At 40.1% G+C, this 16,095-nt stretch overlaps 1 protein-coding gene across 1 annotated transcript in view; it reads left to right on the forward strand.

The window, feature by feature from the left end:
* Nucleotides 1-10,581, forward strand: part of col28a1 (collagen type XXVIII alpha 1 chain) — a 31,714-nt gene extending 21,133 nt beyond the window's left edge. Inside the window, exons 22-34 of the mRNA XM_022746652.1 lie at nucleotides 441-509; nucleotides 1,144-1,212; nucleotides 1,315-1,383; nucleotides 2,400-2,468; nucleotides 2,589-2,657; nucleotides 3,080-3,148; nucleotides 3,264-3,344; nucleotides 4,108-4,143; nucleotides 4,227-4,263; nucleotides 4,917-5,471; nucleotides 6,627-6,766; nucleotides 8,950-9,226; nucleotides 10,409-10,581. Coding sequence (XP_022602373.1) covers nucleotides 441-509; nucleotides 1,144-1,212; nucleotides 1,315-1,383; nucleotides 2,400-2,468; nucleotides 2,589-2,657; nucleotides 3,080-3,148; nucleotides 3,264-3,344; nucleotides 4,108-4,143; nucleotides 4,227-4,263; nucleotides 4,917-5,471; nucleotides 6,627-6,766; nucleotides 8,950-9,226; nucleotides 10,409-10,581 — 1,713 coding nt within the window. The remainder of the gene's footprint in view (nucleotides 1-440; nucleotides 510-1,143; nucleotides 1,213-1,314; nucleotides 1,384-2,399; nucleotides 2,469-2,588; nucleotides 2,658-3,079; nucleotides 3,149-3,263; nucleotides 3,345-4,107; nucleotides 4,144-4,226; nucleotides 4,264-4,916; nucleotides 5,472-6,626; nucleotides 6,767-8,949; nucleotides 9,227-10,408) is intronic.
* Nucleotides 10,582-16,095: the final 5,514 nt, after the last annotated feature.

Genomic DNA, 16,095 nt, shown 5'->3' on the forward strand with positions numbered 1-16,095 from the left:
ATAGAGTGTCATCAGCGTAACAGTGGTAAGAGATGTTACGTTTCTGAATGATTTTACCTAAGGACAGCATGTAGATGGTAAAAAGAATGGGGTCAAGGGCAGAGCCTTGGGGGACCCCGCATCGAGGCTATGTAAGCAGGAGCAGGTGTCCAGATATAATGGAGTAATGGATAAGTATGCCAAAGACGCTTGACGTTCATTTTTCAAATCATTACCAGAGTCGTTCTGGTTGCTTACATGTTAATATAGACTGTGCCCTGGTTTAGAACAATGACTAAACTGTTTACCACTGTTTTCTTGCAGTGTCCTGATACACAGCACAAAACAAAATTTTAAATTATTTTTATATGTCGTATATAAATAAATAAATAAAATGTACTGCTTATATTATGAACCTTATTTATTCAGTCAGTATGTGTGTTCTCTTGTCCATATAACAGGGAGATCCTGGGCCTATAGGAGCAGCTGGACCAGTGGGAGAACCTGGAATAGGAATCATTGGACCAAAGGTAACAGATAGATAGATGGGGAAATTCAGGTGTCCAGCAGCTCATTAGTATCAATAAATATACTTCCTTTGGTTGAGGTGTTGAGGTATACAATCTGATGGTAGTGGGGACAAAGGATCTCCTGAACACAAGCACAATATAATCATCCTATCAATACATCACACATTTGTACACTATGGAACCTGCTTCAGCTATGTAGCAGTGCTGTACTGTATATGCTGATGTCACATATTTCTTGACATCTTCCTTATCCAAAGACACGAACAATCAGAATCAGAGAAACCTTATTGACATTGCTTTGTAGAATCACCAGGCCTCTATAATGTGAGCATACAGCAGGTATCAGATGTTGGAGCAGCGTGTTGGAGCGGCGTGTTAGACAGCGCTCTCCACCACCATCATTTAAACACCACATGATGAATATGTTTATGAAGAATGGTTCATCCTCCAGTAGAGTTTAGAGACCTGAAGAATCAGTGCCAAGGAGCACTGAAGCTGCGCTGGCAGCATGTGGTGGAACAACACCTGACTGAGACTCTATGTTGGTTTTCCTTTAATTTGTCACGTCCCTATTTCTTTTCTTGCTGTGTTCATCCCCGACAGTGTTTTTACTGTCCTCATGATTCCTTTTCAGGGTACCAAAGGAAATACTGGGCCTGTTGGGCCACCGGGGATGAAGGGAGATGGCCTCCCAGGACCACAGGTAAGAAGGAACAGTCATCAAACATTAAGGGTACAGTTGCGCTTGTATTCAATGAATAAGAAAGAAAGGATGACGAATGAACAACCTATCCTTGATCATCAGGGACTGCCTGGCTTAGCAGGAGTGCAAGGAGAGACAGGACCTGAAGGGAAAGGACTACCTGGACCTAAGGTGAGGCGCAAGTGTTAAATCATGAATTCATGAAGTTGGGGTAAGTGTACTGATGTGTCCCCAAGGCCTCAGAGGGACATTTGCTGAGGCTGATGGGAACTGCAGTACCATTCAACATTAAACAGTTTTCAAATATTTATTTGCAATGTTCATAGCACGGGGGTCTCCAACAGTTGGCTTGTGAGTTACCAGTAGCTCCCCCTGTTTTACAGTAGCTCACAACAAAGGTTCGGAGAATATAGTTTGTACAAACCATGGATGTGTAGTTCAAAGTTTAAGCAACATAACTTCACTCAGTAAATCTGCCCCAGCCCACCCCAACACCCAATACCACATCATTATCTGTCAGTTGCCAGTCAAATAAGTTTGTTTACATCAGATCAGCTGAAGGCCACATGCAGTTATAGCAACGCTTCTGATAACACAACAGATATCAACTTTTTTCTATTTTCCCAATGTTTGTTTACATTTTGTAAGATGAAGTGTAGTGAATGATCTAACTTTCTGTCTGTTATGAACCATTGATGTAGTGACAGCTGTCACTGATCACTGACTGAGGAGCTTCTTCTTTCTCTGATCTCTAATCAGACTTATGGAGGTTTATTTACTGTGGTGTTTTCATGTCTGTGTATTCAGGTCTGACTGAATCATGACTGATGTGAGTTCAGTTTGAGTGTATTGATACAATGTGTGAATAAATGTAACCAGTAATATAAGACATGAGGAGCTCTCAGAGGAAAAAAGGGTGGAGACCCAGGTCATAGCATAATGTAACCCTAAAGCTGATTCACAGCATGAGTTTTAACTGCTGGACATCAGTTCCCACACCCACCAAAGCAGAAATGACCTCCTCATAATTGTGGATTTGTTTACATTGGACTATATCAACTGGTAAAACTGTGACCCGACTTCACAGGAGCAGAAATGGAACTAAAAATCTGGTTGGGCTGCATACGATGGATAACTAGCAGAAAGAAATTTTAGTCCAAGTTTGTTGTATTTATTTTGTGTGTCAGGGTGACAGAGGCTTACCAGGGGTCCCGGGCCCATCGGGTCCTCCTGGAATCGGACTTTATGGACCAAAGGTCAGTGAGTGTACATACAGTATTAACAGTTTCTGTTGTCTTTATAAACCATTTCCTCTTCATATCATAATGACATTAGCCTTACATCTGGACAATTGCCATAATATATTGTATTCCCAGGGCTCTACAGGGCAGCCTGGTCCACCAGGCCTCCCAGGACCTCCAGGAGAGGGCATCCAGGGACCTAAGGTAGGCAAGAGAAACAGTGACAACGCTAGTATACTGAAAGTCAAGACAATGGGATCACACATTTATTCCAGCTCTGGTATGTTGTTCAGCGAGGATGGGCAATGATGATGATTCATTCATCCATTATTGAGGCTGTGGCTCAGAAGGTGGAGCAGGTAGTCCTCTAATCAGAAGGTCGGTGGTTTGATCCCAGGCTCCTGTCCACATGTAAAGGAGTCTTTGGACAAGACACTGACTGCTAAGTTGCCATGTGCCAGAGCTTTGCATGGCAGCTCAGTCGCCATTGTGTGAGTGTGTGTGTGAATGGCTGAACGACAAACCCTTACGGTAAGAAGGTGCATTAGAAGCCACATCGTGGTAAATGCGCTGTATGCTGATGATACCCTTGTCGCTCTCACCAATTCATCAGTCTTTATTCTTAGGGAGAGCCTGGGTTTCAGGGTCCAGTTGGCCCTCGGGGAGCACCAGGGGATGGGCTTCCAGGAGAGAAGGTACTTCAATACAGCTACTTCATATGCCAGTGGTAGCATGGCCTGCCACAATTTGGCATTAGATTATCAGTGTCTAAGATCTGCTGTAATAAAGAGTGATTTCACACACACTCAGGGTAACAGAGGCATTCCTGGAGACCGGGGAAAAAAAGGAGACAAGGGAGACTATGGAGAACCTGGATCTACTGGACCAATGGTAATGCAGCATGTCCCATCTTCTTGGTTTTGCAACAATCTCCTAAACAAAACAAGAGAAAACCAATATAAGTAAATTCTGTCCTACTTTTAGAATCCTATCTCAGTCAATATGCTGTTGTGTGTGTAATATTGCGCTATACATACAACATGGCACTAATATAGGCAGTGTAAAACAATATGATTGTCTGAATCACACAACTGATCAAGCTATGTAGCCTACAGGTTTAAGTTGTTGAAATGTTGATCCATAAGAAGATTTGTAGTTTTAAGAACCATCTCCTCTCTCAGGCTTCTTTCTGGAGCTCTAGTAACAACAGGTCGGTGAGCCAATCAAAAGAGAGGAGGCTCTGAGCTACTTTGATTCTTTCCCAGTATTAATATAGAATCTAGACCTGCTTTATTATCAAAGAACATATGGACATCTACCTTTAGACTACACAGACCTTTAACTTTGGCATCATATTGTTGTGTACATGAGAGCTCAGTTACCTTTTATTTGATAAGACACATAAAACCTAGAAAGAGTGGTGCTGTTTTCTGCAGTTTTTTATATTTAAAATTATAATCATCAATAAATGTAATCATATTTTTAGATTTTTTGTGTCTGTTCATACAATGCTAACACAGTCTCCAGTATTCAGTGGAAAACATCAGGATAAAATGTATTTGATAGTGATCAGAGCATCACCATGTATTTGTCCTCACGAAATCATCCTAAGACAATGTTATCACTCTACCTCCTAATGTGAGTTTAATTACAGGGAAGACCTGGAGAAAAGGGTGAACCAGGACTGACAGTGAGTAAAGTGACTGACACAAATAACACGAGTTGTACATTTTAACATTAAATGTTAATACCTAATTTTTTCATCTTCCACAGAGAGAAGAGGTCATCAGAATCATAAGGGAAATCTGTGGTAAATCACATATTTTTGTCAAGTTTTGCAGCAATCATTGGTAATCAAATGTAATGAATGTAAATTAAGTGGACAAAATATTAGAAACAAAAACAAGAAAAATATGCTTTGAAACATGCTGTACAGTTGAGTCAAGACAAAAGCGGTTGGATCTGAACAAGGCATTAGGTAAAATTAGCTGCATGGAGACACAAGCTGTGTCCCAATTCAGAGGTTGCATCCTTTGGAGGATGCCATCGTAGACCGCAAAGGCTCAATCTAAATGAGGAGCTGTTGCCTAGCAACCACGACAACATGTAACTTTTTTTCCCAAAAACTGAGAACTGAGATTACATTACGTAAAAGTGTAATCTGTGGGCTCTCTGTCAGTGTTGTTTGCTTTCATTACTGGCATGCAGTGAATCTTGGGAAACTTTGCACCATGAAGGATTCACCTGTTACCCAGGAAAAGAAGGCCACATGTCTCTGCTGCAGTAGAAGGAGCCTTTGAAATGGGACAGTCTAGTTGCGCTGCTGTAACACAATCGATCTTCAATGCAGCCTCTGAAGGATGAGAGAACTGGGACACAGCTACAGCTTTGTTTGTCATGTTTTTGTATCTGCTCCCGCACTTTTGTCACAGTTGTAATGTAAGTGTTACATTTGTTGTCTAGGCTGTGGTCTGAAGTGCAGAGAGAGCCCTCTGGAGCTGGTGTTTGTGATCGACAGCTCTGAAAGCGTGGGACCAGAAAACTTTGAGCTGGTGAAGGACTTTGTGAACGCTCTCATTGACCGGGTCTCTGTGAGCCGAGAGGCTAGCCAGATCGGCGTGGTCCTCTACAGCCACGTGGACATGGTGGTGGTCAGTCTGCAGCAGCAATACAGCCAGGAAGATGTCAAGGCCGCTGTCAGGAAGATGCCCTATCTAGGTGAGGGCACCTTCACTGGCAGCGCCATCCACAGAGCAAACCAGCTGTTCCAGGCCTCACGCCCTGGTGTGAGGAAAGTGGCGGTGGTGTTGACCGATGGACAGGCCGACCCACGTGATGTCATGCAGTTTGAAGAAACAGCCACAGAGGCCCATGCAGAGGGGATCGAGATGTTTGTTATCGGAGTGGTGAACAGGACCGACCCTCTGTCCGAAGAGTTCCAGGCTGAGATGAACGCTATCGCCTCTGATCCTGATGAAGAGCACGTCTACCTTATAGATGACTTCAGGACACTCCCCAGTAAGCAAGCACACATCATCATCATCATCATCACCATCATCATTGGCATCAACACTGGCATGTTGATACATTTATCTGATCAATACAGCACTAATCGATTATAACAACCTGTCATTACAATTAATTAGGTATTATGTAGATAGATCTTTTTGACTTTAATGAAGCTAAACCTGTGGAGTCAACATGCCACTGCTGCACTAACATGTTGATTCTTCTCACTGTAACAAGGCAGCATTTTAATCATGGCGGTGTGCTGAAGCTGTCAGAGCTCTGCTCACTCTGCACGTCCTCTACAACACCAATGTAGCATAACAAAAACCACACTTTAGAAATTAAAAATCCACCTTAAATAGGGCACCTCCACCCGTTTGTGGGGAACCTTTTTATTTATTTATTAATATGTCTCCAATCAGCCCAATATCAGAAGCTGTGACTTCTCTACCCCTGACTGATTCTAAATAAAGAATATATTAACTACTAACTGCTAATACAGGTTTAAATGTAATGTCTGATAATCAAGATAAAAAGTGGAGAAAAAGAACAGAGTTAATTACTAGCTGAACAAATTAACTGTGTAATGAGTTGGGCTATGATGGGAGAGAATATGATTTGGCTGTTTATAATACGGCTTTACTACTAATTATACTAAACTAATTATAAGGAATGAAACTTGATGAGTAAATGTTATTTATCTCACCATCAACCCAGTCATGAGCAGAATATTAAGACCTTGTTTACTGTGAGTCTCGGGTGACTGGAGATTTTCCTGGTCAAAACCTGCAGTGGTAGGTGCTGGTGCTGCCTCTGTTCATGAAGCATTTCAAATCCCCTCCTCCACCCATCATCTACTTTTTTTGCTATAAAACCTGGCTGAGTTGAGAATTCTCAGTCAGTCGTGCTCATACCTCCACTGGTCCAGCACAGAAATCTGGGATGTGTTTAAGGAAACTGCTTCGTCAAAAATGATGGAACAACTCCAACAACTTATTCACATGTTGCAGTGGTTAGCGCTGCCGCCTCAAAGTGAGAAGGTTCTTCAAACATTGATTATTCATGTATTCACCTGTTATAATTCTTACCTCTGTCATCCTATGTGATGAGTACAATCTCTAACCATAATTTATATAATGTTGTCATGTCTTTGTTTTGGGGCAGCCCTGGAAAGCCAAATCCTGAGTCGGATATGTGAACAGGATGACACGATGGCCTTTCAACCACATTCAGTCTTTCCATCTGTGGAAATCCACCCAGAGGTTCCAGAGGACAAAGAGTTCCCAGAGGAAGAGAACATACAAGTAACGCTCCTTTTATCTCATATGGAAACACTGATAGATTCGATACTAGAAAATATGGTGAACATTTAACCTTGCATTTAAAATACTCAACTCTAGAGATGAGGACAGTAGCAATACTGAGTTTACCTGCTGCATGCCCACTGTGTGAACAAGGGAATAGAAAATGTATTACCACCTATTGTCACCTGTCCAGCATGGTGTTGTTACACCAGAAACACCACAGATATACTGCTCAGGGATGAAAGAGTGAACTGCAGCCCTGAAATAAGTTTCAAAAACACACAATCACAGATCAAAGCGCCTCACATTGACAGGAGCATCAACCCGGCTTTGAGACACGATGGACATGTTTTACCAGTTTGCACAGCGGCTAGCAGCTCACTGCTTCTCCCTGCGTCTGTGTGTGTGCTCCTTAATTGCAAGTGATGACATCGCTTGTTGTGTGTCCTTTACCCTTGTTTAAAAAACCCACTTATACCTGATCATTTTGGTGTGAAAAGGTATTAGAATGCACATTGCTTGCCAAGCATAGGAGACTGTTGCTGGCTGATGCTGTACAGTACCTAACGTGATTTAAAATTAACCCCAGTAATTAACCACTGTTATAGCGATAGTAAAATTTAAATGGTAATATTAATCGTCTGGTATTTTTACCATGATTTAGTGTGAAACCAGTAACCGTTTCATCTCTACTCAATGGCATGGGGACTCATTATTTAGTCATAGACTCTTAGGGGTGCTAGACCAGGCTTACATCACTGATGGAGGCGAACCATGTAGCACCAGCACTGGGCAGGTGTTCTTCCTTGCTGCTGCCACTCACAGGCCAACAGCTCTGTGTGACTTTATCACAGGGTTATCTTATACATGAACGTTGCTTGTGTGAGTTTTCATTAAGACATTTAAAAACATTACATTTTTGTATGAAATATCTATTAAAAATGGTGTTTACTGTCTTTTTAGCCATTCTAGTGACATGGGTGTTGGTCAGTTTGTTGGTCCATACTGAAATATCTCAACAACTGACAACATTCGTGGCCCTCAGAGGATCAACCCTACTGACTTTAGTGATGCCCTGACTTTTCCTCTGCTGCACTCCTGAGGTTGACATTTTTAGTTTTGAGTGTCTCTGCAATGACTGAATGGATTGCCATGAAGTTTTGGGTGAAATATAATAACTCTGTTTTTCCCTTTTCTTCTCGCACCATCATCAATTAATCAGTTTTTATCTTTTATTAGTTAAATTACTAAATACTAAACACTACAGCCTCAGCTGTAATTTGAGTTAAGTGCTAATTAGCAAATGTTAGCATGCTAACATAAGCTAACATTGTGAACATGACAAACAACTCATGTTCCACTTAAAAATCTCATGGCCCACATCCGACCGTGTAACAATACAGAGGCCAAATACGTTCTCAGAGCACTGTTTATTTTGAGGATAACAATCGAACATTCAGGACTGAACAGACAGGAGAAGATCCTGAAGATAGTAAACAAGTATATGATGTGGTCTAGCAGTGACAACATAAAAGTTGCTATCATTGTCTTATCACGGTGAAAAAAAAGAAAAAAAACAATAACAGAGTTTTTAAACATTTTAATGTAAAGATTATGTTTTAAAACATTTAAAAATGATTTCTATTTTTTTTTTAAATAATTACATCTCTTCACCAAAATTGTACTGTTTTGCAAATGATTTGTCGGACCACTCGTAATACCTTTGCGGCCCACCAGTGGGCCTCAGCCCACAGATTGGAAACCACTGGATTAGAGCATATCCAACACTGTATTTCGATATGATATGGATACTTGACAGTCTGAATAGTTGATAAAATGTGATCATATTATCCGTACAAGAGGAGATCTCGTGTCACTGAAAACCTTAGGGTTCATCCTATAGGCACCATGAGCCCACGGCAAATTTTCTACAAATCAAGTCCATTATCTGTTGAGATACTATAGTTATCAAGGGGGGGATTTGGCTGGATGACACTAGAAAAAAGAAAACAGGGACCACAAAATCATCCTCTGGGGACCATGAATATTCCCAATTGAGGTAGTCTGGACAGATTGCTATAGAAAGCTGACACAATGTTCACCTGGTTATGTCTCTGCTAAGATTACATTCAAGAATATAAAGATATAATGTGTCTGATTTGAGCTCATCCTCTGCTTCCCAGCATGAACTCACAGTACAGACAGTGGAGGTACCAACTGTACAGCCCCTGGAGTCAGGGTGGCCTGAGGAGAACCTGGTTGATACTAAACTGTTGGTGGAGCCCTGGAACAGTCTCCCAGACGCCACATTTACCTCTCCCAGTGGCAGAGGGAAGCAGGGCCATAGGGTGACCTCCCTAGTGGGCCCTCAGACTCCAACTGACTGGTTGCACGAGGCAAAGAGCACCCAGGCTCCTGTCAGCCCTCCTCCTCCACCCCTGACAGACTCGTCAGTGCCAGGTAAACAAGCAGATCAACTGATGATACTACATATGATCTCTTTGATCTTCCTGGTAAGTGTGTGGCCTTCCTTTACTACAGCCACATGACAGGAAACCTGGAGTTGTGCAACGCAACATAAGTCTGCTTATCACATTTTGTGTGAAATCTTGACACCTCTGTTTCACAAGTAATTTCCTTTTGTCAGGCAGGAAGAGAGAGATTATTATAATATGAGGATGAAGTTGTTCCTCAATTGGGGGTGCCCTTTCTTCTCTTTATTCATTTCCTCTGACCAGGTGATTCTGTTTTCACCCATGTTTGCTTATTTGTCAGCAGGATTATGCAAAGATTACTGAACCGATTTGCACTGACCTTGGTGGAGGGAAGGAGCATTGGCCAGGGAGGAACCCCTTCAATTATGGGGCAGATCTGGATCATTTACTATGAATTTGATGTTTTTCCTCTCAAGTCCGGTGTATGATGTTTGACATTGGCCTTGGTGGGGGTCTGTGGTTTACTGTTTTTACTGTGTTATTTTTGTAATTTAGTATAGCAGACTCAGTGGTGGAATCTATTTAAATACAGTACTTGAATAAATGTACACATTTTAGATACTTGTATTTTACTTGAGTATTACCATTAGTATTGTAGTTTGTATGTTAAATCTAAATCTATAGATCAAACACACAAAGCTCAGCTTCTTACAAATTTAAACATGCATTTTTTTTACTATATTCATTATAGAAGCTATCAGCTATAAGTAAAAGCTACTTACACATTAATACATTAGTTATACTGCTCAAATATCATATAATAATATAACGCTCACATTTTCATGTGTATAGAGTAGTTTTGGTTTAGATACTTTAATTCTAATTTTCCTTTTGACTGCAATAAAGTACTCCATCTATTTCACTGATAATATGCCTGTACTTACTTCAGGTTTTTAAAGTATTTTCCTATTGTAGTATTTCTACTTTGCTTAAGTAAAGGATCTGAATATTTCTTGAACAGATTATAATGGGCTGAACTTTACAACTGTGTGACTGTAAAGGGACTGAGGGAACTAATAAACATATTGACATGCAGACAAGAGAGCTACAGGACAGAGGACAGAACCTTTCCCGACCTGTTTAAAGTTTGGGTACCCAGTGAGCATGATGAAACAGTCCACTCATTGCACCTTTCTTGTCCTTTCAGATGAAGGCTGCAGCCAGCCTCTGGACCCAGGTCCCTGTCGGCAGTATGTGGTCAAGTGGTACTATGACCCCGAGGCCAACGCCTGTGCCCAGTTCTGGTACGGAGGCTGTCAGGGCAATGCAAACAACTTTGAGACTGAAGTCAACTGCAGGAATTCCTGTGTCTACACGTAAAAGGCTGTGTTTGGAGAGAAAGGGTGTGTGTAAAGCTAACATGCTCCATCCGCGTCACTGAGGAACAGATTGGACTGATGACGCAGGTTTTATTGTTTGACTAGAGCTCAGCCTAGCAGCTGCTGCTGCTGTGAACTGCTGCAGGTGAAGGAGATGATGGAGAGCTGATGTGGCCCTCATCATTGTTTCTCAGGCTACGTTCACACTGCAGGTGCTCCTTTTCAATTCTGAAATGCTGCACACAACATTAGCTGTCCACTAAGTCTGGAGAACCACTTATATCTGCCCAGGATGTAAACCAACTACGAACCAGTACAAGCTGACAGGACCATCATAAACACTAGTTCAGCATGGCATCCCACATACAACTGGCTTTATTTTCACTTTCACTTCCTTTCTATTGTTGTCTAGCTCTAGAGTTGAATAACCAAGGGCTGGTATCACAAAGCAAGAGGAGCTGACAGTGTGTCTACACAGAAGGCGCTGTGAGAGCAGAATGTTAGAATCATGTTAGTATCATGTTAGCAGCTTCAGTCCTGTGTAAGTGTGTCTACACAGGTGTTCAGTCCAAAGAAGCATTTAGAGCCCAAAACACAATCACTGTAGTTACAGGTGGATTACATGGGAAAGTAGACTCGGTGCTTTGGGATGTGTTTACATGCAAACAGTAGGACTGTACCTGTGTAGACTGCTGTGTAGAGAATGACTGAAGAACACGTCTAACATGCTTTCTGTGTAGACATGGCATCAGCCTGTCACTCTCTGAGTTACAGTGGCGATCCTGGATAACTGATAATTGGCTCAGTTAACTCTGAGTTTTATAGGGGACCCCTGAAGGTCAGAGTTCTTAATTACAGGCCATCACATCTTCAGTACCACGAGTGTAGTTACTCTAATATAAAATAAGAAACATGACACAGTATGATAATGCAACATGAATAAAACAGCTGTAAGAAAAGTAGAAATATCCCAGTATTAGTGTGGGAATAATTAAATTGACCTTTTTAAACATAGTTGACCTTTTCAAGTAGGCTAGACTAATAATTAATGGAACATCCATGAATTGATTGATCATTTATTTTCTAGTTACATCTGGCTTCTCTTGTTGTTTCATGATACCTAAAAAAACTGATACACTTACAAACTGAAGAAGAGAAATTCATGCCTGGTCTATCTGACTAAATATTTTTATTAAACTTAGAGCTAATTAACAGCGTGTACAATTAATTTACAGCTATAATGACCATGTATTAGTCTGTGTGAGTGCTGAGAACTATTCCTGTTTAATTATCATTCTGTTCATCTGTAACAACATCTGTTTGGTCAGTAGTCAGGCTTTCGGCATCCTGATCAGGTAACCTGCTCTGTAGCATACGTTACCATGGTGATCTAACCCTGTCCAAAGTGAGTCAGTGTTACCTGAGTTAAGCTGGACGACGTATTAAACTCACATCATGATACAGACCCCAGTACACTTCATGTGATTATAATCATTTACCCTGAACACACAGTTTGTATTTAGACCCCTTCACTTTTTGTTGCAGCCTCATAAAAAAAAAAAAAAAAAATCATATTTTCAAATGTATTAAAAAGTAAAAAATGAAATATCACATTGACATAAATATTCAGACACTTTACTGTAACTCACGTTCCTCCATTTCTCTGGATCATCTCTGAGATGTTTCTCCACCTTGACTGGAGTCCACCTGTGGTAAACTCAGCTGACTGGACATGATGTGGAAAGACACACACCTGTCTATATAAGGTCTCAGAGACAGGATTGTCTCAAAGCTTCAAAACATTTTCGCTACAGGTTGAAGGAAGAAGAAGCACAGTGTCCTCCATCTGACATGAAGAAGTCTGGAACAACCAGGACTCTTACCAAGGCCCCTCTCTGCTGATTGCTCAGTTTGGCTCAGTTTGCACAGCTGGTTGCTCCACACTTCTTCCATAAGTACAAATACACAGAGATTTATGATGATTTAACAAATGGTTAGCAAATTAACTAAATAGCTTTGGGGTTAGAACCCTAAATACTGATAATAATAAACATTAGTGGACAGTGGAAGTGGATAGAAAAATGTCCAAAAAGTAAAAAGTAATGTGCAACTTAGAATCACAGTGTGGTAAAAAGTGCGAAAATGGAAACATGCAAAGTAGATGAAGTGTAAATCAAGAGCAGAGTAATGATGGAGGTGTGCAGAAAGGGAAGCAGGACCTCTGTCACTGTATGTGTCACAGTGCAACATGGGGCAGAGGCAGCTACAGAATACCAGGTGCCATGTTTCAGTACAGTGGACAAACAAAAATTTATTCAAACCTTACATCACCATCTGCAAATGCCATCTATTCCATGCAGGTTGTTACGGGACTCATACTTTACATACAGGTTTCTGTCAGTTACTGTCAGTTACTACAACCAACTTTAAGCAGTTACCATCTTTAAATGTATTATTACCAAACTTCTACCATGTGAAAAAGAAAATCAGAATTGAGGCACTTTCACCTGCAATGTGAATATAGTCAATTTCTTGTTGTTATAGATGCAGTTTATGGAGCCAGCAGTTTATAAAACATGTTTTATTTTAGGGTATTAAATTGTGGGATTTGTCTTTTGTTACATATTGTTTCTGTGGGTCAGTGTTTGTAGGTCAGTGGTGCCTTTAGGGCCTTTCTTTAACCAGACAGACAGTTCTTAACCTGTTTATGGTATTTTTACATGATGTTGTAGTTACTTCAGTGTTTATTACTTAACTTTTATAGTTAATCTTAACAAAATCCTTTAATCTCTATTATAATGAATGTTGTATCAATAGAGACACACTTGATTGTAAAATATGTATTCTTTTATTGTTCAATGCTGTAAAAGTACCAGGAGGAATAGAAAAATATGTTAAACAAAAATTTTCAATAAATGAAATATAATTTCTTAAAAATTGCCCATTTCAATAACCTTTTTCAAAAGTGCAACTCAGCTAGAGGCTGAGCTGAAGCCTCTGGCTGTGTTCAAACTGTTCAAGTGAAAGTTTAGTGACAGTAGAGTTCCACAAGTCAGAAGCACACTGTATATGTTGTGATTACAGTCCCACCAGAATACCACAGAAAAATAAAATAAATAACAAAGAGAAATATTAATAGATACAGAGATATGCAGAGATGCAAAATTTGAGTCATTTAAATATAGTCACATATGTATTCATATAAACAGGTAGACATGTTTATATAAACTATGATCAGTATGTATATTTAAATATAAATTCAGATACAAAACCAGGTAGACAATAAGATGACTAACTATACATATAACTCATAAATGCAAGTGAGAAGTCTTGTAGTCTTTTAAAGATCTTCACTTCTATCATACAAGCATAAGAACAGTATCAATCTCCTCATCCAACCCATGGAAAGACAGTGACTAAGTGCATTTCCCAAAATGTCAAACTAGTTCTTTAAGTGTCGATCATAACTGTCCAATCATTCCAGTGCTTTGTCATTCACAGTGTCAACTTAGAGAATAACACAACTAAACGATCATTTTTTTAACAAATGATATGAAATACTTCATCATATACGCATCAGGGCAAAGCTACAGTTCTGCTGGTGGTGTATTCTGCCAGTGAGATGAGATCCAAACTATATATAAGAATATGTACCAATGTATGTATGTTTTCTTTATTTTGGCAGCCAGTACAAAATAAACTTTTAATTTTTTTTCTGTCTTTGAGATATCTCCCCAATATTTCACCCATGGACTCCAACTGTCACAATGTTTGTGTGGTTTACCCCTTGTTGCTGTCCAGCTATATAACTTTTATTTATTATAGCTTTTTACAGTAGTTTCAGCACAGAATATACAGTATATACATGTTTATAAGAGACACCCTTCAAGTAAAATGCAAGTTGTAAAACACAGAAATAAGGAAGGAAGATTGATTGAAGACATTATTAATTACATTTCTTCATACACACAATATGGCAGTTTAGTAAAACAGATCCACTGACACCCCAAACATCATAAGCAAGGTTTTCACAGTTGTGCAGGTTGAGGGAAACAACAGGTCTTTAACAACAAAAGGATTTTATACTTTATGCTCAACCTGTCCTTCAGTTAGTGCACAGGTTTTATATGGACTTAGTTGTGGAGTTAAGTTCAGTGTTTTCATCAGGACTGAATCTGTATTTGTATCCATATGGCCGCAGATGGTACGTCAGGTAATGCAACACATACAGCTGCACAGAGTAGATGTAATGAAAGGACACAGCGAAGTCTGAGCAGCAACCTGGACCCTAGAGAGAGAGAGCCAGAGCCAGAGAGCCAGAGAGAGAGGTCAGCACAATGAAATGAAACTAACTTTGTGGTGGTATATATTTCTTCTGTCACAGTCAAACAACTCCTCCGCTTTTTCTAGGGCCTCCAATTCAATCCCTGCCACTATTTCCACTGTCTTGTCATTCATCAAGACTTCCAACACTGCTTTCATTTATGAACAAGTAAAAACACCTGAACGGCAACCTGTCGCTAAAAGAAGTAGAACTCGGACGAGACGCAAGCAGGGTTCAGCCACTGGTTGTTGTTTGTTTTTTTTTTTTCAATCCAGACTTGAATTTTTCTTCAACCAAGTTGTAAATAAATATTAATATTTTTGCAGTTAGACTGGGACCATCCTAAACTTTTTTCCCCACACTTTTTGATTGTTGCCTCACTTGTTATGTAATTATCAACTGGCTAGATTTAGCCCTGCTTAATATTTCTATTTTTTTAACCTCTTCATCTTCAACTCTCCTTCATCCAAGAAGTACAAGAGCTCTCGGGATGTTTCACCAAAGAAACTCCTTGGTAAAGTGGACTGTGTTAAGGCCTTGTCTGGTTAATCAGATGTTATTATCTGAGAAGCCAAAAGAGAGACTTAGCCAACACTGTAGACATGAGGTTGCAATAGTGACATGCTGAGATTGTTCACCAGAACCACTTTACTGTGTTAGTTTTACGGAAACAGACATAATTGTGAACTTTGCTAACATTTTCATGTACTGTTTATATTGAGGTAATACACCTTTTCAGTAGATGGTGCTCTGGTTGTGGATTTGCAAGAAGGATTATAGCCACAGCTACTGTGCATGCGCAGCTCACAGAAAAACAGAGAGTTTCAAGATGTGTAAGATGTTCAGCAGTTTGTCTTTGTAGTAGATTATCAACAGTTCCAACCAAGTAATTTGATTGGACGAGGGGCATTCCATGAGTGCTGATATAGAGTACAACAGCACTGGGACTTTTAACTACATGTATCACTCTGCTTAACAGGTGTTCTATTAACCATTAATTAGCGTTACATTAACGATCTGTTCAAAGGAATGTTGGTATGCATGGTAGTTTTATAAGTGTATGGAATTGACACTAGTAACCAGTAACATAGTTAAACGTGTTGTAAATATTGTTAACATGTTAACCAGCCAGTAGGAAGTGAATGTTTCTTTATATTGGCTGCACAGTGCTCTCTAGCCTGTGTGCTGCTT

Source organism: Seriola dumerili, unplaced genomic scaffold (assembly GCF_002260705.1).
Source record: "Seriola dumerili isolate Sdu_G_001 unplaced genomic scaffold, Sdu_1.0 BDQW01000108.1, whole genome shotgun sequence".
Classification (NCBI taxonomy): Eukaryota; Metazoa; Chordata; class Actinopteri; order Carangiformes; family Carangidae; genus Seriola; species Seriola dumerili.